This window comes from Lathyrus oleraceus, chromosome 2 (genome assembly GCF_024323335.1).
Source record: "Lathyrus oleraceus cultivar Zhongwan6 chromosome 2, CAAS_Psat_ZW6_1.0, whole genome shotgun sequence".
Taxonomy (NCBI): domain Eukaryota; kingdom Viridiplantae; phylum Streptophyta; class Magnoliopsida; order Fabales; family Fabaceae; genus Lathyrus; species Lathyrus oleraceus.
Window position 1 is genome coordinate 117,619,633 of NC_066580.1, and position 26,469 is coordinate 117,646,101.

Genomic DNA, 26,469 nt, shown 5'->3' on the forward strand with positions numbered 1-26,469 from the left:
TTCCAGCAATTGAATTTGAACATAATGTTCACGATGATATGCAAGAAAGTGAACTTACCTTACAAAAAACGGGTTCCACAATTGATTCAAATTAAGGTATACTTTTATAAATTCTTTTTAAATTCTTCTTTTATTCTATTATACTATTCTCAAGTTCTAAGTATTCTTTATATTAGATTATTGGGATATTGGTGATCTTTCTTAAACATGTCATAACTATGGAACAATTATTTGGTATGATGAACCAGTTCAAAAACACTAAAATCCAACAACTCCAAAGTTTTCTTTATGTTGTAGTCAGAGAAAAATTCAACTTCCAAAATTAAAGAGTCCACCAGATCTTTTAATGGATTTGTTTCATAAGAAAGATAAAAGAAGCAAATATTTTTTGGGATCATATTAGATCTTTTAACATGATGTTTTCATTTATTTCGTTGGGTGGAAAAATCAACACTTATGTCAACAATGGCAATGGCCCACCCTTGTTTATCATGAGTGACGAGAATTATCATCAAATGGGAAGTTTACTGCCACAAGATGCTTCTCAACCTAAGTTTGCTCAATTATATATATATATATATATATATATATATATATATATATATATATATATATATATATATATAATGAAATAGAAAATCGAATGTCTGTTGTCACGTACATTTGTCTTAATTTATTTATACCTAAATAATAGTTAATACTAAATATACTATTTTTTGAAAATTTGTGACTGTAAATATATTTTTATTTTTATTTTATTTTATTTTCCTATAGAATGGATAAAGAGATTTTAGAATTGAACTCATCCATCCTTGAAGACATAAAACATATGTTTGATGAATAAAATTCATATGCAAAACATTATAGGATGGTTCGTGACAAACTTGAGACAAATGATATGTCAAATATGAAATTGAGAATTATAGGCAAAAGAGGGTGTGATAGAAGAAGGTATAATATTCCTATAAAATCTGAAATTATGGCTCTTATTGTCGAAGATTTTGATGTTGCTGATTTCAACAGGGACATAATTATAGAGCAGAAAACAGGCATCTTAAAACGCGTTTCTATTTTAAATACTGCATATCTTCCATTGCAATTTATATTATGAGTTTGATATTCGCTCTGATCAAATATTGAAGGATGTTTTCTTTTGATCGGTGGAGAGATTAACTAAGTATCTACCATTTCCATCATTCTGATATACTCTCTCTAAAATTTTAGATTCAATCCATTAAACAAAAAATTCTCATATATTATCTCCCTACTATCTCTCTCTTTACTCCACTATCCTCCTCCCTGCCATCTCCAACTTTCTATGGATATCCCTCCAACAGATGCACCAAAAACACACAATAGATATTTTGGGAAACCAGAAGAAAAAATTCAGGCAAAAAAGGTTCGGGCAAATGGATTATTCTGGTTACCAATTTCACGATTATCGCGATTGTGTTGTCTGTCATTTGTTACTTCATTCACCGTTGGAGTATAAGATTGACCCGGAAAGAAGAAGAGGCAGAGATTACAATTGTTTTTCCGGGTGGAGGACAAGTAAAACTTGTTATTTAACCTTGGAGTATTTTCTTTTTCTGTTTTTGTTTTTACTATGTTTGATTTGCGTAATGGCTTCTATGAATGGTATGGTTATTGTTAAGTTTCTTTAGAATTTCTACGAATTTCTTAAATTGTCCTTCATTTTTGGATTTAACAAGTCTTTGGGGATAAGGTACAGGTGGTTTGTATGGTGGCAGTGGCATATAAGGTAGTTCTTTATCTTTTGCCTCTCTGCTTTCGTCTTCTTTTCCATCATTGGTTGGTTCGTTTACCTTTTCAGATCCCTTACCAGAATTTTGATACATGGTCAAATTTTGGATTCTGGTGTCAATTGGTGCATCTAATTTTGTTCCACTCCGAAGGGTGATAACGTTAGCGTGGCCTTTTGGGTTTGGTTGAGTTTGACCAGGAAATGGTCTAGTTGGGGATGCTATTGCAGCTTGTTGTTGGACTGCTTGGGAGATCAGGGTTTCTAAAATTTTCTTATGGGTAACCATATCATCAAACTTATTTGAAAATTGTTTCATCAATTCAATCGTATGAGCATTTTGATTTGCAAACTCTTTAATTTGTTGAGCTTGGGCAATTATAAAGTTTTCCATCATGATCTACAAATTTGACTTTCTAGGTGCTTGTGAAGCAACAGGGGCTCCTTTCTGATATCCAGGTGGAATAGCCGGTGATGGGTTTGGTGGAAACAAAGCATTGTTACTTTTAAAGGAAAAATCCGGATGGTTTCTGCAACCAAGATTGTAACTGTTTGAATATGGGATTCCTTAAGCATAGTTAATTTGGTCGGTGGGAACACCAACCAATAACTGACAATCAACATTAGTGTGCCCATGGGTTCCACATAATTCACAATTTGGTGTTATAGCAGCTACAGTAGTTACTGGTGTTATGGCCAAGCTTTCAATCTTTTGAATAAGCGCATCCACTTTAGCATTGACGCAGTCTATGCCATTGACTTCGTACATTCCACCTTTCGGAGTTGGTTTTTCTACAGCAGCACCTTCACCTCCCCATTGGAAATGATTTTGAGCCATGTTCTCTATGAGTTCATAAGCTTCATCGTATGGTTTGCCCATTAGAGCTCCGCCAGCGGCAGCAGTTAAATTCATCTTAGTGTTATACAATAAACCATTATAGAAAGTATGGATAATCATCCATTTTTCAAGTCCGTGATGTGGACAAAGTTGCATCATATCCTTGTATCTTTCCCAAGCGTCGAAAATAGATTCATTCTCTTTTTGCTTAATTTTGTTGATTTCAGCTCTTAGTATAGTTGTTTTGCTCGGTGGAAAATATCGGGCTAATAAGACTTTCTACAACTCGTCCCATGTGGTTACTGAGTTTGAAGGTAGAGACTGGAGCCAAGCTCTAGCTCTATCTCTTAAGGAAAAAGAGAAAAGACGTAGTCTAATCGCTTCTTGACTAACACCATTTTCTCTCACTGTGTCTGCGTACTGCACAAACACTAACAAATGTAAGTTAGGGTCATCTATAGGACTACCTGAAAAATGGTTTTGTTGAACGACTGGCAACAGCGAAGGTTTCAACTCGAAATTGTTTCGATTGATAGCAGGGGCAGCGATGTTGTTATGTGGTTCTGGTTGCGATGGAACAACATAATACTTCAACGGACGATTTTGTGGTCTTTCGGCCATATTTTGTTATGGTTCTGAAATTGGGATAATAGGATCTAGAAGATCGTATTTAATACGAAAATTGTTTATTCAGAGTTTTAAATTAAGATAACGCTCGACATCGTCAATTGGATGCTTTAACTCCTTGCTCTGAGAACGAGTGTCTGGCATACAATCAAAAAAGGTAAAACAAAAATTTGTTGCCTTAGTCTATACGACGCAACAAAGGAATCACAATATTGACTAAATTAGTCCCCGACAACGGCGCCAAAAACTTGATCGCTGACTGACATATTTGTTGCATGATGACTGCAAGTGCAGAGCCTATCTTGTAGTTTTAAAAGATTATCAAACCCACATAGACTAATGGTCAAGCTAATGTTATCTATTGTTGCAGTGCAAAGCTAAGGCTAAAGGTTATAAGGTTATGAACAGGAATGAAAATACTAACTTCTAACGGTTTCAAAGTTATGATAAAAATGAGTCTGAATATGGGTTTCGTGTTCCTAGAAAATATCGACTTAAATGTCCCGTCTCACACTCTTGTGCTATTGACAAAGATCACACCTCCTAACCACATAATTTTGCTCTCGCTCGCTCATTCTAATTAGAAAGCGTATTTAGAGAGTAAATGAGATCATAAACGATGCCTAAAGTGCTCTAGCTGTTTTTAGGATCGTTGCCTAGTTTCCATTATTCGATTCCTTCCTCACACTCTCGTGCTATCATACTGAACCTTGATTTGTCTCACACTCTCGTACCAAAACAGTAAAACATACATTTGGAAACTAAAGCCAAAACATAGTTAAATCATATATCCGCACCTATTATTTCTATCGAGTCCCGTCGGTAACAACGGTCCTCATACGCCAGACTCAGGATAATTTAGCAAGGCATGATATTAATTGAAAACATCATAACTAAAGCATTCAAAACTAAGAACATCATGGCATGCATGTAATAAAAACAATAAAACATACAGATATTAAAAGTTGTAAAAAGGAAACCTGAAATTAAAGAAAACGGGAACTTGAATTGAATTTAAAATGTCAGTAGGCTTGTTCTTGATCCAAGAGTACAATGAGAAATAAAGAAAAACAAGTGTGACAATCCCTCGATGTGAGTTATTGTCACTTTTACAAGTAAATTTATGCTTAATACTAAAATGTGATTTTGCAGAGGTTTTGCACAACTTGGATGCTTCGAAATACCTCCCACAATCTTATTTATAGAGGTTTTGCATCCTCTAAACTTCCTTTGATCGTGCAAGGAGAGTGGAGGGAAAATAGGTAAAGTAAAATGGTCATAAACTGCCCATTAGCGCAATTTTGTTACTGCATGATAATGGCAAACGCCATTAGGGGAATGGCGAACGCCATTCCTTCCATACATAAATGACATGGAAGGCAATGGGGATGGCGAATGCCATCTAGCAGGTGGCGAACTCCATCTGCACAAAATGGTTAAAAACAACTCTTTTGCTCCTTTTTAGCTCCTTTTACTCTCCTTTTCCGCGAGGCTTCCAAATCTCTAATGAAATCGGGTAGCAACTGGAAAACAAATAAATATGAAGTAAAAGGAGATAAAATGCATAAAAACATAGACGGATGACATGTGAAATGAGCCTAAAAACATGATATGATTTCTCGTTATCAAAGGGTAAAATGGTAATTATACACACAAGTATTATCACAAAAAGGGATTTTTCAGATTACATGACATTTTCATGTCTTGGATAGTAGTGATGTGTTGCTAGATACCACTCAATGTTTATTATGTTCAATACGTGATTTAATATAATTGTCAATATCGCGAAAACCTATAGGGTAACACACAAAAGGACAGATTAATAAGAGACAGAGTAAATAAGGAACACTGTAAGGTACAGTGCACTTAAGTGAATTCTAGAACATCGTAAGGTAAGTTACACTTAAGTAGAATACGAAATATGGTAAGGTACCACGCGCTTAAGTTATTTTTGGTATACCATAACATATGCGCCACATACACTAAAGTGGGATTTTAACCTTGCAGCCCACATAAGTGGTTCTATAAATAGAACCCTTGTGAAGAAGCATTTCACTTGATGAAATATCATTTCTCTCTCTCTCTCTCTCACTCAAAGCCTTCATTCGTAGCAGTTAGCACTGAGACTAAAGGAATCTGTTCGTGTGGACTGAGTAGAGGCGTTGTCACCATTCAACGCTCGTGATCATTCCTTAGATCTGCATCAAAGGTTTCAATCGTCACAAGAGGTAACGGTTTATATCACTGATCATGCCCATTGGTAAGGATCACTAAAGGAAAAAATTTAATTTCCACTTCATTTTGGATTACAATTTTCCTTCATGAACGCCCACGGGATGTTGATATTATTGAAATATGTTATGTGTTGGAAGTGAGGTTTTAAGACATAAAGGGGTGTGACACCTATGGGCTCGACATACTCGATCTGTGATTAGTGATAAACGTAGTAATCCCTCCAAAGTTAAAGACACCAAATTTTGAGAAGTACAAAGGGATTAGTTATCCAAAGACTCATTTCACGATGTACTGCCAAAAAGTAGCCGCATACTCTCACGAAGATAAGTTGTTCATCCACTTCTTTCAAGACAGTCTCAGTGGAGAATCATTGGAATTGTATATGAAACTAGAATGAGGTCACATCCATATATATATGGATCCGAGTCGTACTTAATTGCAAAATCTTACTCAGAAGAGCACCGGGTTGTTCAAAGAGTACGGCCAAAGCTAGAGAGAGTTGGCTGCTCAGGTTCAACCACCAATGTTGGATAGGGAGATAAATGGTATTTTTATATGTACCTTGCAAGGCCCAGACTTCGAAAAAATGATAAGTAACACATCATTCATCTGCTTTGTGAAGGAGAAGAGTGACCCAAAACGCAACGGAATTTAAAATTTCTCCTTTAGTGGTGATTGTAACCTTTGATGCAGATCTACGGAGCAATCACGAACGTTGAACGATGACAATGCCTCTACTCAGTCCACACGAACGAATTCCTTAAATCTCAGTGCTAGCTGCTACGAATGAAGGCTTTGAGTGTGTGTGTGTGTGTGTGTGTGTGTGTGTGTGTGTGTGTGTGTGTGTGAGAGAGAGAGAGAGAGAGAGAGAGAGAGAGAGAGAGAGAGAGAGAGAGAAAGAGAGAGAGAGAGAGAGAGAGAGAGAGAGAGAGAGAGAAACGAAATTGTAATTTCCCCAATGCTTCTACACAAGGGTTCTATTTATAGAACCACTTGTGTGGGCTACGATATAAAAATCCCACTCAAGTGTATGTGGCCCATATTTTATAATATGCCAAAAATCACTTAAGCGCGTGGTACCTTACCATATTTCGTATTCTACTTAAGTACACCGTACCTTATGATGTTCTACAATTCACTTAAGTGCACCGTATATTACGGTATTCCTTAGTTACTCTATCTCTTATCTATCCGTCCTTTTGTGTCTGACCCTGTAGGTTTTCGCGGCATTGGCAATTATATTAAATCACGTAATTAACATAATAAACAGTGAGCAGTATCTAGCAACACATCACTACTACCCAAGACACGAAAATGTCATGTGATATGACAAATCCTTTTTTGATAATACTTATGTGTATAATTACCGTTTTCCCCTTATGTCTATATTGAACACAAGGCATAGACCATGTCATCCTTGTCCAGTTCAATATTGGGCCCATAAACATTTATCCTGTTATGCAGGATGGGAAAATTCCATCTAGGTCACCCATGTCCCTTAGCATGCTTCGTGGAGTACCCATCAACTGTCTTTATGGTCATCCAGTTACGGAAAATGTTTGATCAGCAATAAGGCACTCGACTCTACATCTAGGGTCCATAGTGGTTTTAGTTCGAAGGGTGGTATACACCATTATCACCATGAGAATAACTTATGACACTTTGCATAACATTCTATATAATATTCTCATAGCGGGTCAATCCAGTATAAATATTAATCTTAATATTCATACCTATGTTTAAGACTTGATAACTCCTTATCCATGATCGACGAGATGTGATCATCAGTCTATATACATAATAGTCTTAATTCTTTAATGTTATCCCACTTCACAATAAAGCTCGACTATGGATACTTTAAGAATAGTGTCCTTATGTTTAATGTGATCTCATGATTAAGTCAAACTTCATACATTAAACGGACTATCTATTCTAGGGACTTTATTAGACAATCATAATAAAAAAAAAGCCTTTTATTATTAATAAATAATTCGATACAAGTACCAAAAGTATTGGCCTCTAGGGCTTACACCAACACTTTGACCTTGTGACAATTGGGGATCGCACCGAGGATGGCCTCAAGAGCAGAAGAATTCAAAGCGCCTTAAGTAGCCAGACCATTGAGAGTGAATGCCTTAGCGATTTCCAAAAGGAAGAGGAAAACGAAGTTAATACAATATAGGAAAATCCCTAAGCTCTGCAAGTTCCACCTTTGGTGCCTTATTATCAGTACCCATACATATCAACTGTTCAGAGTCAATAACCTTCTAGGCCTCCATGTCAGAGGACATTCCCTGCATATGGTTAATACCCTCCTGCAAATCAAGGTCCCCCTCAACATCAACAACAAATTTCACAATAATAACATGTTCCGCGACGACAACGCCAACGCACTCAAAATCTAAAGAGGAAATTTTATATTTTACTAGTGCCATATAGTGACATACTGCTACATTTAATAAAGACTGGATTGGTAGAGCCAAAGGAACTGAATCCAATGCCTCTTCCGTATCCATCAGGTTTTGACCCGAACGCCCGATGTAACTTCCATGTCGGTGCACCAGTACATTCATTTGACGAATGCAAAGCAGTCAAGAACATGGTACAAGATATAATTGAGTCCAAATTGATTTTGTCCACGCCTTAGGGCCTTCATATAAACATCAATCATTTACCCAGTCATGCGGGTCCATCAGTCCATGCTATGGAAGAAATTGTCGAGAATAAGTGTGAAGGTGATTATCATATTGGTCTCAATGAGAATGACGACCTCCAACTATGAAGAAGGTTATCCCAACAACAAATAAAGCACAAGAGTTCATCCTCAACTGGAAATCGTCTTGCTATTTTTAGTTTTTCATTTGTATTTTCTGTGCATGTTAAATGCTATTTTCTTTTAAGCATTTTTTTTATTTCAACGGAAATGTTAATGAAGTGATCATTCATTTTTTGAATCAATCATGTCGTATTCACTCATTTTCCATTTATATATAAAAAATCTTTGTTTCTCTTATTCCCTTATCTTTATCAAACTTTTTTTTAGCAAAGATTAGAGGGAAGATGATGAAAACGAAATACCCAAAAATTTTGGGGTATGATTTCGAATAAATCTTGCTGATGATGTAAGGCATTGTTTCAACACCCAAACACTGGAGATATAAGGAAGATAATCCTTTGTCAATCCCTTTGAGCCTAGAAGTTGGTGTTTCATTCTGAATGAAAAAAAAAACCTTAATTTGAATCTGAGGCATGGTAGTTTTCAGTTAATTTGGCTATGCATTAAAATCTCAAGAGAATCATTCCAAACGCCTAAGAGGTGTAACAACATGCTCTCTTCACAACCATCAAGGAGTGTCTAAGTATTCATGAAAAATACAAAGGTATAGTGGATGTTTCTCAATAACCAAGGACACAACAGTTGCCATCCCAAAAAGAATAGATGTCACGCACATTTCTCTGAAAAGAAAAAGAAATTAAAAACAGAAAAAAGCCTGCTAAGTCACACACCAAGAAGTTGACTCAGGCAAGAATTAGGGCATCACAGTGGAATGAGACTTCAAAAGATCCAGTCCATCCAAAAGTTATGGAAAAAAAGAAAAAAGAGAACAATTTTTTTTTGAAAATAGGTAACCATCATATCAAGAACCAAAGGGTCACCAAATTTCCTGACACAATCAAGTACAGTGATTACCAAATGGAGACAGTTGACTACCACGTCAAATGAATGATCATCATTGATTCTTAAGCCAACAGGTTCACACCGTTAGATCTCTTTTGGAAATTGATTGTGTTTATCAAATTAACTGAATGTATGACTGGATATCATCAAGGATATTGGGGTTGGTTAAAATCAACACTTTGAGCCTATATCCTTTTGTTTAAAAACCGTGAACCATGCCATGTTACAACATGTAAAAGACTTATTTGAAGCAAGGTTTCTTTGAAAGCATACTCAGCAAGGTTGTGTTAACTTGACTCCTAGATATTTTCTAAATCATCTATGTTGGTAGCATATCCCATTTTCTTTCACACTTTGATTAAACCAATGATTCGTTCACTGTTTATCACCTCCACTTCAATAGTGATTGATTTAAAATTTTGCATGAGAATTGCGTTTAAATTACCATTTTTGAATGAACAATTTTATTTGCAAATTGGCATTTAGCATCAAAGAAATCCTTCCAAAGGGAAGTCATCCTGTTGCAATTCGTTTCAAGTTTCAGTGAATTTGGAGCAATCACTTCGAGACGCAGAAGGTCTCTCCAAGACTCATACTTGGGAAAGCCACTTCCATAGTACATTGGGGCCCGCCACTACAAAAGTTGATCAGTCAGGGGGCATACCAATGCAGATTTTAGAATACTGGGGCAATCCGTCTTAAAGTCATGTTTTGGAAAATAGTTAAATATTTCATTTTCAAGGGAAGTTTTTCCAAAGGCCCAACAGACTAGGGAACGATAAGTTCACAAAGTGTGAAGAATCTTAATGTTCATCTTGATCTAATTAAGTAAGAAGCCATTATTCTTCCAGAGACAAGAATAAATACAGAGCCCTCCAGGCAACAAAATAGAAATTAGAGTTTTGCAAACCATCTTCATGGTGTCAACTATTTAAGGTCAGTGGTGTCGGGGAATTAGAGCTTGATACCCACAAAATTCATAAACTAATGTATTCATGCATTCACATTCGTTTTGCATATCATGTACATAGCAGATAATGCATAAGCCTTAACCTTGTTTCAACAACATCTCAATGAAGTTCATTGTAATCCTTAGCAAAACCAAGATTCAAGAGGTGTTCTCAAGAGTAGAACAACTCTCTTCTTCAGTGCAAGTTGCTTTCAGAAGACCATCAATATTGGTGATGATTCTCAAGATGAGTTTTCTCCCCTAGGAAAGTGATTGATATTCCCCAATTGAACTCTAGTGTCAATGGAATTTCTGCTTGGTTTCCCCAACAGATATTTCCCCACATAGTTTCCTCTGAAATTTTCTCCATCCAAACCTCGTGAACTTAGCAGGAGAGTTTCATTCAGTATGATTCCTTCAAAAGGTATCCCTAATAACATTATCCTCACCATTTCTCTTTCACGTATTTGTCTAAAATAGACATTTCTTCATAAGGATAGCACAAGTCAACAATCTCCCCAATACGTTTCTACTAAGGGATTCATTTTCGATTGTTTCCACAACCTGCTATCAATGCTTGTCAACCCTTGAGTTGACGTTTTCTTGATTTGTTCCCGACCCCCGAGTCGGTGTTTCTTTAATGTTTCCTCAACCCCCAAGTTGATTTTTTTTCGACCCCTGAGTCGATGTTATTGTCTTTATTTTCTCGACCCTGAGTCGATGTTGTCTTTATTCTCTCAACTCTCGAGTTAATATATTCTCGACATCAAGTCGATGCCGTTGTCTTTAAATATCTTCCAAACCCGGAGTTTATGTCATTTTATCTTGATGTTCCCTTAACCCCCAACTTAACTTGTGTCCTTATGTTCTCGACCCCTAAGTCGATTCCATTGTCTTTAAATATCTTCCAATCCTCGAGTTGATGTCATTTTATCTTGAAGTTCCCTCAAACCCTAAGTTGACTTGTGTCCTAATGTTCTCGACCCCCAAGTCGATGTCGTTGTCTTTAAATATCTTCCAATCCTCGAGTTGATTTCATTTTATCTTGATGTTCCTTCAACCCGGAGTTGACTTGTGTCCTAATGTTCTCAACCCCTGAGTTGATGTCGTTGTCTTTAAATATCTTCCAACCCCTGAGTTGATGTCTTTTATATTGATGTTCCATCAACCCCCGAGTCGACTTGTGTCTTGATTTGTTCTCGACCCCCGAGTCGATATTGTATTTACTTTCTCAACCCTCGAGTTAATATGTTGTAACCCCGTATAAGTATATTGTCATCCTAGAGCAACTTGAATAGGTGGTTAATCCCGAGAGATTCTTTTACGTTTCCCAAACATAGAAGATCTACTGAATGATTCTCATTATATCTCCAGCCATTCCCCTGTGTAGTTATTCCCCAGACAGTCTTTTACGTTTCCCCAACAAACAAGCTTTACTGAATGATTCTTAGTATATCTCTAACAAGTCTCCTATATTTTTTATTCCCTATAGAGTCTTTTATATTTTCTGCATGAATCTCGGTAGTAGACTCCCTAGTTAATCTCGGCAGTAGGTATATTTTCAGGATGAATCTTGGCAGTAGATTCCCTGGTTAACCTTGGAAATAGATTTCCCAGTCATACCTCGACATTAGGTATCTTTTCAGCATATATCTCAACAGTAGATTCCCTAGTTAATCTCAGAAGTAGATTTCCCAATCATACCTCGGTAATAGGTATCTTTTCAGCATTAATCCCAACATCATATTCCCCGATTAATCTCGGTAGTAGATTTCCCAATAAACATCGGCAAAAGTTATATTCTCCAACAGATTTTTCTTTCAGCCAAGAGCAGCTGGATGCAATAGCTTCAACCAAGAGCAGTTGAATGCGATATTCTTAGCCAAGACTAGTTGAGAATGATGTTTCAGCCAAGAGCAGCTAAATACATTTTATGCATATATTAGTTTTAGCGAAGAGCAGCTGGATACTATACTTCTATAGTTTTTCTTCCAGTCAAGAGCAGCTGGATGCAATAGCTTCAACCAAGAGAAATTGAATGCGATATTTTCAGCCAAGAGTAGCTGAATGTAGTGTTTTCGACCAAGAGCATTTGGATACATTATTTGCATATATTAGTTACAGCCAAGAGAACCTGGATACTATATTTGCATAGTTTTGCTTCCATCCAAGAGAAGCTAGATGCAGTAACTTCAACCAAAAGCAGTTGAATGTGATATTCTTAGCCAAGAATAGTTAAGAATGATGTTCAGCCAAGAGCAGTTGAATACGTTTGTTTGCATATATTAGTTTCAGCAAAGAGCGATGGAATATGGTGTCAGATGATTATTACTCTGATACCATATTGTAACGCCCCATATTTTTCCCCGGTTCAAGACATTACTTTAAAATCTATATTTTCTTTTAAAAAGGTATGACTATTTGTTTAATCAAATTGAAAGCTCTACAAATAACAATGTTCGTATCAAATAAAACATAGGAATGTCATTTTCTAGCGGAGTAAAAATCCACTCCATATTTCTAGTCCATATCAACTTAAATAAATCACCAAACATAAGTATTTTATGTTACTCTAAATTAAATCACAAATTTAATAAAAACTTGATTTTTATTCTTGCACCCACGTATGACATCACATCAAGATCACTTCATATCTTCATATTCATTGTATCTAAAATGTTATTTGTAACAGGTCAATGTTCCATCATTCATATCTTCAAATTAAATATTCCGTCATTCATATCTTCAAATTAAATAAAACATAAAGTACGATATTATAAAACAAATCATACAAAATATAAAAGGTTAAGAGAAATCAAATTCACAATAATCATTATTTTAAAAATATATTTACGTGTGAATATGCATGCTCCTAAATCTAAACGATCCTGATATAAACCACCACACAGGCAATCCACCATAAAGGCAATCCGCTACAAAGGCAACCCGCAACATAGGCAATTTGCCACAAAGGCAACCAGCAACATGTTTTAAGATGCTTGTTTTCTACTCTATAATTATGTCCCTATTGAAACCAACAACTTCAAAATCTCCAACAATAAGAGCCGCAACATTAGATGTTGTACAAATATATGCCTTCTTCCATCACACCCTATTTTTCCTATAATTCTCAATTTCATATTTGACATATCATTTGTCTCATGTTTGTCACAAACCATCCTATAAATTTTTGCATATGAATTGTATTCATCAAACATTTGTTTTATGTCTTCAAGGATTGATGAGTTCAATTCTGAAATCTCTTTATCCATTCTATAGGAAAAAATAAAATAAAAAACAAATAAAAATATATTTACAGTCATAAATTTTCAAAAAATAGTATATTTATTATTAAATATTATTTAGGTATAAATAAATAAAAACAAATGTACCCGACAACAAACATTCGATTTTCTATTTCCCATTTGATGATAATTGTCGCCACTGATGATAAAGATGGGTGGGGCATTGCCATTGTTGACAAAAGTGTTGATTTTTCCACCCAATGAAGTAAATGAAAACATAATGTTAAAATATCTAATATGATCCAAAAAATATTTGCTTCTTTTATCTTTCTTATGAAACAAATACATTAAAAGATCTGGGGGACGCTTTAATTTTGGAAGTTCAATTTTTCTCTGACTACAACATAAAGAAAACTTTGGAGTGGTTGGATTGTAGTGTTTTTGAACTCGTTCATCATACCACATAATTTCTCCACAATTATGACCTTTGAAGAAAGATCACCAATATCCCAATAATATAATACAAAGAATACTTAGAACATGAGAATAGTATAATAGATTTCAAAAATAATTTAATATGAATTTATAAAAGTATACCTTGATTTGAATCAACAGTTGAGCCCGTGTTTTGTAAGGTAAGTTCACCTTCTTGCATACCAGTGAATCACATCCGACTCATTTTTTTACAAAATTAAAATACTATGATTCACTCGAGTATGTTAAATGTTTATGTAATATAATGATTCAGTCCATTGGTTTGAACTTGAAGTCATTGACATCTTCATTATCTTTATCAGTGTCTTCAATTGTCGGTAGTTCATGACCTCCTCCTTCCATTCTTTTATCATTTGAGCATCTAACTCCGTTGCAAACTTCACCATTACAAATACAAAAGAGAAGAGAAGAGCCGAATCGGGAAACAATATAGAGAGAAGACTGGTGGAATCCGTAGAAATAAATGATTTGAAATTCACCTCTGCTATGACATTATCACTTGTGGTTTTTGGCGTGTAAGACTGTTTTTAAAACTTTATGTATTTGGCATACTTATACCTGCTTGTTTTTGATTTTTTTTTAATAATTACTTATTTTACCTTTTCAATAAAAAAATAACAATTATAGTCCAAAAATAAGTTTGGCTACAAAAATCAATGTCGTATACTAGTAGTAATTTAATGTCTATTATCTCCTTAGTGAATCATATCCGACTCATTTTTTTACAGAACTAAAATACTATGATTCACTCGAGTATGTTAACTGTATATCTAATATAATGATTCAGTCCATTGGTTTGAACTTGAAGTCATTAACATCTTCATTATCTTTATAAGTTTCTTCAATTGTCGGTAGTTCATGAACTCCTCCTTCCACTCTTTTATCATTTGAGCATCTAACTCCTTTGCAAACTTTACCATTACAAATCGAGAAGAGAAGAGAAGAGACGAACTGAGGAACAGTATAGAGAGAAGAATGGTGGAATCCATAGAAATAAATGATTTGGAATTCACATCTGTTACGACATTGTCACTTGTGGTTTTTGGCGTGTGAGACTGTTTTTAAAACGTTCGGTATTTAGCATACTTATGCCTGTTTGTTTCTGCTTTTTTTAATAATTATTTATTTTGCCTTTTTAATAATAAACAACAATCTTTATAGTCGCTAAATGTTTTCAAGATACCATACAGTCTTGCAAAAAACACCCAAACAATTTTTTATTCAGAAGAAAACACACGTTTCAAGATATAAGAAATGTAATCTTATAAGACAACAAACTTTATAGTCACTAAATCTTTTCAAGATACCCTACACTTGTAAAAACCACCTAAAACGTTTTTTGTTCAAAAGAAAAAACACTTTTCAAGACATAAGAAACGTAATTTTAGAAAAAAACAAACTTTATAGTCACTAAATCTTTTCAAGATACCCTACAGTCTTGTAAAAACCACCCAAACAATTTTTTGTTGAGAAGAAAACACACTTTTCAAGATATAAGAAACGTAATCTTAGAAAACAAATCTTTATAGTCACTAAATCTTTTCATGATACCCTACACTCTTGTAAAAACCACCCAACCAATTTTTGTTCAGAAGAAAACACACTTTTCAAGATATAAGAAACTTAATCTTAGAAAACAACAAACTTTATAGTCATTAAATCTTTTCAAGATACCCTACACTCTTTTAAAAACCACCCAAACAATTTTTTATTCAGAAGAAAATACACTTTTCAAGATATAAGAAGTGTAATCTTAGAAAACAATAAACTTTATAGTCACTAAATCTTTTCAAGATACCCTACACTCTTGAAAAAACCACTCTAACAATTTTTTGTTAAGAAGAAACACACTTTTTAAGATATAAGAAACGTAATCTTGGAAAACAACAGACTTTATAGTCACTAAATCTATTCAAGATACCCTACACTCTTGTAAAAACGACCCAAACAATTTTTTGTTTAGAAGAAAACATTCTCTTCAAGATATAAGAAACGTAATCTTTTAAAGGTACCCTACTCTCTTGTAAAAACCTTCCAAACATTAATTATTATGAATATTTTCAAGATACTCTACGCTCTTGTAAAAACCACCCAACACAATTTCTTGTTCAGAAGAAAACCCACTTTTCAAGAATAAACTTTTATCTTATAGAAACAAACTTTACTTTGCATTGCATTGAGGTAACGTTAACATTTCTAGCTTCTAAAGTTAACCGTGAGCTATGCTAAAGGATCCAATGAAACTACTCAGGTGAAATCAAACATATTACAAACAAAAATCTGAAAAATAAATTACTCCAAGGTTAAATATCAGCTTGTACTTGTCCTCCACCCGGAACAACAGTTGTCATCTCCGCCTCTTCATTGTTTCCGGGTCAATCTCATACTCTAACGGTGAATGCAATAACGAATGACAAATAGCACAATCACGATAATCGTAACCATGGTAACCGGAATAATCCATTTTCCAAAACCTTTTTGGCCTGAATTTTTTCTTCTGGTTTCCCAAAATATCTATCGCGTGTTTTTGGCGCATATGTTAGACGAATATCCATAGAAAATTGGAGAGGACCGGGAGGGGGATAGTGGAGTAAAGAGAGAGATGACATGGAGACAATCAGTATATGAGAATTTTTTGTTTAATGGATTGAATCTAAAATTTTAGAGATAGTATATCAGAATGAGGGAAATAGTAGATACTTATTTTATCTCTCCACTAATCCAAAGAATAACATCCTTAAATATTTGGTTAGAGCGAATATCAAACTCATACTATAAATTGCAATGTAAGATATGCAGTATTTAAAATAGAAACCTGTTTTAAGATTCCTATTTTCTACTCTATAATTATGTCCCTATTGAAATCAGCAACATCAAAATCTCCAACAATAAGAGCCGCAACATCAGATGTTGTACAAATATATGCCTTCTTCCATCACACCCTATTTTTCGTATAATTCTCAATTTCATATTTGACATATCATTTGTCTCAAGTTTGTCACGAACCATCCTATAACGTTTTGCATATGAATTGTATTCATCAAACATTTGTTTTATGTCTTCAACGATTGATGAGTTCAATTCTGAAATCTCTTTATCCATTCTATAGGAAAAAATAAAATAAAAAACAAATAAAAATATATTTACAGTCATAAATTTTCAAAAAATAGTATATTTATTATTAAATATTATTTAAGTATAAATAAATAAAAACAAATGTACCCGACAACAAACATTCGATTTTCTATTTCCCATTTGATGATAATTGTCGCGACTGATGATAAAGATGGGTGGGGCATTGCCATTGTTGACAAAAGTGTTAATTTTTCCACCCAATGAAGTAAATGAAAACATAATGTTAAAATATCTAATATGATCCAAAAAATATTTGCTTCTTTTATCTTTGTTATGAAACAAATACATTAAAAGATCTGGGGGATGCTTTAATTTTGGAAGTTCAATTTTTCTCTGACTACAACATAAAGAAAACTTTGGAGTGGTTGGATTGTAGTGTTTTTGAACTCGTTCATCATACCACATAATTCCTCCACAATTATGACTTTTGAAGAAAGATCACCAATATCCCAATAATATAATACAAAGAATACTTAGAACATGAGAGTAGTATAATAGATTTCAAAAATAATTTAATATGAATTTATAAAAGTATACCTTGATTTGAATCAACAGTTGAGCCCGTGTTTTGTAAGGTAAGTTCACCTTCTTGCATACCATCGTGAACATCATGTTCAAATTCAATTGCTGGAATTCATTAGAATCAAATTTAAATATCAATAAAAAAACCACATATGATTTAGAGAAATATGCAAATAGTTTGTTTAACACACATACAATTAATAACTTAAATAAAATACACTCATCAATCAGGTATAAGTCGTTATTCACATAATTCACATCATTTGGATTTAACGATTCATATTTGTGCATGGGTTCCTGAAGATCTAAGAAATGAATTAAATGAAATAATTCAATATAAAAATATTTCAACAATAATATTAATAATAAAGTTAATAAAGTATATTTTGACACCATAAATTTTATAATAATACCATTATCGATGTCTAATAACTAATTAATTGAGACCTAGTTTTCATCTGATGAGTTGACTCTGAGCCACAAAAATTAAAAAATTAATTTATGAGAGATAATATATATATATATATATATATATATATATATATATATATGTTTTTGGCTACAGCCATAGTGACTAACCTTATTTGGGACTTAATTGGAAAGAAATACACCCACTTATTTCATGTTTCTGTCGCTATGGCAATACCATTTTATATCGGAAGTTATTACACCATCGATATGTGTGTTGGAAGTTTGATAATGTTTGTTTGGAAGATTTGTGATAAGACTAAAGCTGATGTATTTAGATTTGTTGTTGCTTCTGGTTTAATTTGCGGAGATGGAATTTAGTCAATTCCCAATTCTTTTCTTGCTTTTTCTAAAGTGAAGCCACCTATATGCATGAAATTTTTATCTAGAGATGAAAATGCTAGATATATTAGATTCTGAAGAAGTGTAAGTTGAAAGCAAATATATTATTTTAGCCATATTCCACTGGTTCTGGCTAAGTATTATGTCAAATATTCCCATCGTGTATGTGATTTATGTTCTTCAAGTGATCTATTTCTTATAAAATTACATACTTTAAAAGTTGATATATATGTTTCTTATGTGCACTTTCAAATTATAATGGTTAATGATTTTTAGAACGTGCATTATACTAAATGAGTTTGGGTACAAAAATTAATGTCGTATACTAGTAGTAATTTAATGGCTATTATCTCCTTAGTGAATCACATCCGACTCATTTTTTTACAAAATTAAAATACTATGATTCAGTCGAGTATGTTAAATGTTTATGTAATATAATGATTCAGTCCATTGGTTTGAACTTGAAGTCATTGACATCTTCATTATCTTTATCAGTTTCTTCAATTGTCGGTAGTTCATGAACTCCTCCTTCCACTCTTTTATCATTTGAGCATCTAACTCCTTTGCAAACTTCACCATTACAAATCGAGAAGAGAAGAGAAGAGACGAACTGAGGAACAATATAGAGAGAAGAATGGTGGAATCCATAGAAATAAATGATTTGGAATTCACCTCTGTGATGACATTGTCACTTGTGGTTTTTGGCGTGTGAGACTGTTTTTAAAACGTTCGGTATTTGGCATACTTATGCCTGTTTGTTTCTGCTTTTTTTAATAATTATTTATTTTGCCTTTTTAATAAAAAACAACAAACTTTATAGTCGCTAAATTTTTTCAAGATACCATACACTCTTGTAAAAAACACCCAAACAATTTTTTGTTAAGAAGAAACACACTTTTCAAGATATAATAAACGTAATCTTGGAAAACAACAGACTCTATAGTCACTAAATCTTTTCAAGATACCCTACACTCTTGTAAAAACCACCCAAACAATTTTTTGTTTAGAAGAAAACATTCTCTTCAAGATATAAGAAACGTAATCTTTTAAAGGTACCCTACTCTCTTTTAAAAACCACCCAAACATTAATTGTTATGAATATTTTCAAGATACTCTACACTCTTGTGAAACCCACCCAAAACAATTTCTTGTTCAGAAGAAAACCCACTTTTCAAGAAATAAACTTTTATCTTATAGAAACAAACTTTACATGACCGAAAGGAAGAAAAAATAACTTTATAGTTACTATATCCCTAGAATAACTCACTTTATGTCCCTTCCATTAGATGCATAGGGACGCATGGTTGCAAAAAAGAGAATTTTTTTGATGAAAATTAATAATAACAGCAACAACTTGTTAATCACAAGAATAAAAATACCTTAATTGATGCATCGGATAAGGTGACTTTCTTCACAAGAGATGAAACAGAATTGAAAATGGAATTTCCATTGGAGTTGTTGTCATTTTGGTTTGAACTTGGAGTCATTGACATCTTCATTATCTTTATCAGTTTCTTCAATTGTCGGTAGTTCATGAACTCCTCCTTCCATTCTTTTGACATTTGAGCATCTAACTCCTTTGCAAACTTCACCATTACAAATACAGAAGAGAAGAGACGAATAAGGAAATAGTATGGAGAGAAGAATGGTGGAATCCGTAGAAATAAATGATTTGAAATTCACCTCTGCTATGACATTATCACTTGTGGTTTTTGGCGTGTAAGACTGTTATTGAAATTCACCTTTGCTTTTTTTTTAATAATTATTTATTTTTCCATTTCAATAAAAAATAACAATTATAGTCCAAAAATAAGTTTGGCTACAAAAATTAATGTCGTATCCTAGTAGTAATTTAATGTCTATGATTCACATCCGACTCATTTGTTTTTACAAAATTAAAATACTATGATTCACTCGAGTATGTTAAATGTATATGTAATATAATGATTCAGTCCATTGGTTTGAACTTGAAGTCATTAACATCTTCATTATCTTTATCAGTTTCTTCAATTGTCGGTAGTTCATGAACTCCTCGTTCCACTCTTTTATCATTTGAGCATCTAACTCCTTTGCAAACTTCACCATTACAAATCGAGAAGAGAAGAGAAGAGACGAACTGAGGAACAATATAGAGAGAAGAATGGTGGAATCCATAGAAATAAATGATTTGGAATTCACCTCTGTTATGACATTGTCACTTGTGGTTTTTGGCGTGTGAGACTGTTTTTAAAACGTTCGGTATTTGGCATACTTATGCCTGTTTGTTTCTGCTTTTTTTAATAATTATTTATATTGCCTTTTTAAAAATAAACAACAATCTTTATAGTCGCTAAATGTTTTCAAGATAACATACACTCTTGCAAAAATCAACCAAACAATTTTTTTATTCAGAAGAAAACACACGTTTCAAGATATAAGAAATGTAATCTTATAAAACAACAAACTTTATAGTCACTAAATCTTTTCAAGATACCCTACACTTGTAAAAACCACCTAAGACATTTTTTGTTCAGAAGAAAACACACTTTTCAAGACATAAGAAACGTAATCTTAGAAAAAAACAAACTTTATAGTCACTAAATCTTTTCAAGATACCCTACACTCTTGTAAAAACCACCCAAACAATTTTTTGTTGAGAAGAAAACACACTTTTCCAGATATAAGAAACGTAATCTTAGAAAAAAAAATAGTTATAGTCACTAAATCTTTTCATGATACCCTATACTCTTGTAAAAACCACCCAACCAATTTTTGTTTAGAAGAAAACACACTTTTCAAGATATAAGAAACGTAATCTTAGAAAACAACAAAATTTATAGTCACTAAATCTTTTCAAGATACCCTACACTCTTGTAAAAACCACCCAAACAATTTTTTGTTCATAAGAAAATACACTTTTCAAGATATAAGAAGTGTAATCTTAGAAAACAATAAACTTTATAGTCACTAAATCCTTTCAAGATACCCTACACTCTTGAAAAAACCACCCAAACAATTTTTTGTTCAAAAGAAACACACTTTTCAAGATATAAGAAACGTAATCTTAGAAAACAACAGACTTTATATTAAGATTTATGTGTTCCTTTAGACTCTTTAGTATAACATCCACGCTCATAAACAGTAGCTATGAGGTGAATCATCCCCTCCATCCTGTTTATATATAATAACCATTGAATCACATTCTAGAGACATATGTTCGGGAGTTGAATACAATATTGGTCTTTTAGATGCAACTCTCTTTCTTCGGACATTAATTTGTAAATGTCAATTTTTGCAGCATCATAATATCGAAATTTGGACTGTAATCCATTAAAGTAAAAAAAGAATGGTACAATCACTGAGATCAAGTATATAATAACCATTGAATCCTATTCTAGAGACATATTGTTGGAAAAAATACAATTTAAAACTTAACCGAAACAATCTTGATGAACAATAATTAATCTTTTTGATTGATCACGCCTTTTGTTTTTAACTTTTTACTCTGGTAAAACAATCACTCTTTGATTGCAAGATGATTCTACACTACACAGAGAATTGAAATAAGAAAATGACACAATTGAAATGAGAGAAAAGGAAAATTCTAGAAGAATAAGAATAAGATTGTAGTGTTATGCAAATTATACTCGGTTTAGAAATACATCTTCAGATGGTACAAAGACCATTTAAATATGATATAAAAATCACTTGTAGTATCTGGTATAAAGATCAGTGATTATCTCAAACAAAAACAAAATTCAAAAAATTCAAAAAAATAATTCAATAAGAGTCATTTCATCACTCAAAATAGTTTCTCAAAATATTTTAAATAATTAGAATTATCAATAATTTTTTATGGAACTTTATTATGTTGCTTCTTAAACCATTCTTATGAACTTTGTGCTCCTTCAGAAAAGTATAAATATTTATTACGATTTAAAAAGTTAAATTTAACTATTCTAATAATCCCTCTATTTTAATTTTTTTAACATCTTAGTTTCCCTTTAAAAAAATTAATTTTTTAGTATCTTTTATTAATACTTTTTGAGTTTTTTTCCTCTTTAGTACTGGATACATAGCACCTCAACTTATGCCATTTGTCTCAGGTATGCCATTTGTTGGCCCCCTAATAAAAACCTAAACGTATGTGTATTTAGTGTAGTTTGCAGTCTCATTCTCTATATTATCATTTGTTGTGGACCTTTTTTCTAAAACCCTAATTTTTATGCTTAGTTTGTCCAATTTGTGGTCCCATAAGGGATTGTTTCCAAAAGTGGTCCCAATAGCTTACCTTGATTTTGTGTATTTTATATGTTATCGAGGCTAGCTCAACTGCAAACCATTTGGTTAAGAATACATCAAGGGATTAAATTGTACACCCATGTTAAGTGGTATGTGAAGAGGGAAGTGTCAAAAATGAGTTAGAAGTGAGTTGTTGACTATATGTCTTATATTCATTTGCTAAGAAAGCTTACAACAATTACGTGCCATAAATGTGGAATCATAAGACACGGCATGAGGAGATTTAAGGGAGAGAGAGATGGACGGGGTCATACCAAAAAGTGGAAACAAGACCAAAACAAAAAACAATAAAATGGGAAAGAAGTAGAATGCAAAGACAAATATTGCAACATATATTCGGATTTCATCACAAGCACCGTAACCTACACTGTTAAACTTGGCATATTAAATTGTGTCAAACTGTGCTAAGCTTGGTTTCTATAAGTGTGTTAAGCTTGGCCTATCAAACTCTATACAACTATGTTATGCTTAATTTATCAAAATGTCAAAGTATTATTGTAATGTAAAGTTAGTGCTGCCAAAATTATGACATTCAACAAAAAAATGTTACATTACCAGATTACATAACTTACAAAAAACTCATTTTTTAGAATAATTCATTACAAAATAATACATCACACATGGGAAAAATAGAACAAAAAACTAAACTAAATTAACTAATTCATTAAATTTTATACAACTAATCCAATTAACGATAAGAATGGCTTGATCATCATTTTCAAAAACCAGATTTTTCATCTTCATTTTCTATACTTTGACTTTGGAACTATTCACCTTTATCTTTTCTTGATTTAAATTTTGATGCAGGGAAGAGATTAAGTCTTTAGATCTTGATGTCATTTTTTCATCATACTAAACAAAATTATTATAGATCTTATATCCCTGCAGTTTGAATTCTAGAAGAAGAATGAAGGATTTCTTGAAAAATAAAAACACATAAGCTCATGGAAAACTAAAATCTGCGTCTACCTTATACATCCCACAACCATAAAAACAATGACTTGGGTTCGAATCGTTCCCTATAGTCATCAATGGAGAATCGAGGCCATAGTTGCATTTGTCCTGAATAGAATGCGAAATAGATCGATTACTTGATTTCGAGTACTAGCACGTCGGCTCAGAAGGAAAATATTTGTCGATTAAAACATATAATAATTGAATAGTTTATCTTAAAATTTACATCTCCAACTGCCTCCATTGTTATTGTCAGTAGGTTCATTAAGAAACGTAATCTGAGAAAACAAATCTTTATAGTCACTAAATCTTTTCATGATATCCTACACTCTTGTAAAAACCACCCAACCAATTTTTGTTCAGAAGAAAACACACTTTTCAAGATATAAGAAACGTAATCTTAGAAAACAACAAACTTTACAGTCACTAAATCTTTTCAACATATCCTACACTCTTGTAAAAACCACTCAAACAATTTTTTGTTAAGAAGAAAATACACTTTTCAAGATATAAGAAGTGTAATCTTAGAAAACAATAAACTTTATAGTCACTAAATCTTTTCAACATACTCTACACTCTTGAAAAAACCACTCAAACAATTTTTTATTAAGAAGAAACACACTTTTCAAGATATAAGAAACGTAATCTTGGAAAACAACAGACTTTATAGTCACTAAATCTTTTCAAGATACCCTACACTCTTGTAAAAATGACCCAAACAATTTTTTGTTTAGAAGAAAACATTCTCTTCAAGACATAAGAAACGTAATCTTTTAAAGGTACCCTACTCTCTTGTAAAAACCACCCATACATTAATTGTTATGAATATTTTCGAGATACTCTACACTCTTGTAAAAACCACCCAACATAATTTCTTGTTCAGAAGAAAACCCACTTTTCAAGAAATAAACTTTTATCTTATAGAAACAAACTTTACTTTGCATTGCATTGAGGTAACGTTAACATTTTTAGCTTCTAAAGTTAACCGTGAGCTATGCTAAAGGTTCCAATGAAACTACTCAGGTGAAATCAAACATATTACAAACAAAAATCTGAAAAATAAATTACTCCAAGGTTAAATATCAGCTTGTACTTGTCCTCCACCCGGAACAACAGTTGTCATCTCCGCCTCTTCTTCTTTCCGGGTCAATCTCATACTCCAACAGTGAATGCAATAACGAATGACAAACAGCACAATCACGATAATCGTAACCATGGTAACCGGAATAATCCATTTTCCAAAACCTTTTTCAATTGAATTTTTTCCTCTGGTTTCCCAAAATATCTATAATTATGTCAATTCCCAATTGGCGCATATGTTGGACGGATATCCATAGAAAATTGGAGAGGACAGGGAGAGGGATAGTGGAGTAAAGAGAGAGATGACAGGGAGACAATCAGTATATGAGAATTTTTTGTTTAATGGATTGAATCTAAAATTTTAGAGATAGTATATCAGAATGATGGAAATGGTAGATACTTATTTTATCTCTCCACTAATCCAAAGAATAACATCCTTAAATATTTGGTTAGAGCGAATATCAAACTCATACTATAAATTGCAATGTAAGATATGCAGTATTTAAAATAGAAACCTGTTTTAAGATGCCTGTTTTCTGCTCTATTATTATGTCCCTATTGAAATCAGCAACATCAAAATCTCCAACAATAAGAGCCGCAACATCAGATGTTGTACAAATATATGCCTTCTTCCATCACACCCTATTTTTCGTATAATTCTCAATTTCATATTTGACATATCATTTGTCTCAAGTTTGTCACGAACCATCCTATAAAGTTTTGCATATGAATTGTATTCATCAAACATTTGTTTTATGTCTTCAACGATTGATGAGTTCAATTCTGAAATCTCTTTATCCAGTCTATAGGAAAAAATAAAATAAAAAACAAATAAAAATATATTTACAGTCATAAATTTTCAAAAAATAGTATATTTATTATTAAATATTATTTAGGTATAAATAAATAAAAACAAATGTACCCGACAACAAACATTCGATTTTCTATTTCCCATTTGATGATAATTGTCGCCACTGATGATAAAGATGGGTGGGGCATTGCCATTGTTGACAAAAGTGTTGATTTTTTCACCCAATGAAGTAAATGAAAACATAATGTTAAAATATCTAATATGATCCAAAAAATATTTGCTTCTTTTATCTTTGTTATGAAACAAATACAATAAAAGATCTGGGGGACGCTTTAAATTTGGAAGTTCAATTTTTCTCTGACTACAACATAAAGAAAACTTTGGAGTGGTTGGATTGTAGTGTTTTTGAACTCGTTCATCATACCACATAATTGCTCCACAATTATGACTTTTAAAGAAAGATCACCAATATCCCAATAATATAATACAAAGAATACTTAGAACATGAGAGTAGTATAATAGATTTCAAAAATAATTTAATATGAATTTATAAAAGTATACCTTGATTTGAATCAACAGTTGAGCCTGTGTTTTGTAATGTAAGTTCACCTTCTTGCATACCATCGTGAACATCATGTTCAAATTCAATTGCTGGAATTCATTAGAATCAAATTTAAATATCAATAAAAAAAACTACATACGATTTAGAGAAATATGCAAATAGTTTGTTTAACACACATACAATTAATAACTTAAATAAAATACACTCATCATTCAGGTCTAAGTCGTTATTCACATAATTCACATCATTTGGATTTAACGATTCATATTTGTGCATGGGTTCCTGAAGATCTAAAAAATGAATTAAATGAAATAATTCAATATAAAAATATTTCAACAATCATTTATAGCAGCATCAAAATCTCCGACAACAAGAGCCGCAACTTCAGATGTGGTACAAATTTATAGCTTCTTCCATCACATCCTATTTTGCTTATAATTCTCAATTTCATATTTGACATATCATTTGTCTCAAGTTTGTCACG

The 26,469-nt window shown here is 32.8% G+C and overlaps 1 protein-coding gene and 1 non-coding gene across 2 annotated transcripts; one reads left to right on the forward strand and one right to left on the reverse strand.

The window, feature by feature from the left end:
• Nucleotides 1–1,604: 1,604 nt before the first annotated feature.
• On the reverse strand, nt 1,605–2,159 carry LOC127122179 (uncharacterized). The gene has a single exon (XM_051052561.1). It carries the CDS (start codon nt 2,157–2,159, stop codon nt 1,605–1,607), a length of 555 nt encoding a protein of 184 aa, XP_050908518.1.
• Nucleotides 2,160–2,730: 571 nt separating this feature from the next.
• LOC127124531 (small nucleolar RNA R71) lies at nt 2,731–2,837 on the forward strand. Its single transcript, XR_007804011.1, has one exon. It is a non-coding gene; the product is annotated as a small nucleolar RNA R71 (small nucleolar RNA).
• The last annotated feature ends 23,632 nt before the right edge of the window (nt 2,838–26,469 follow it).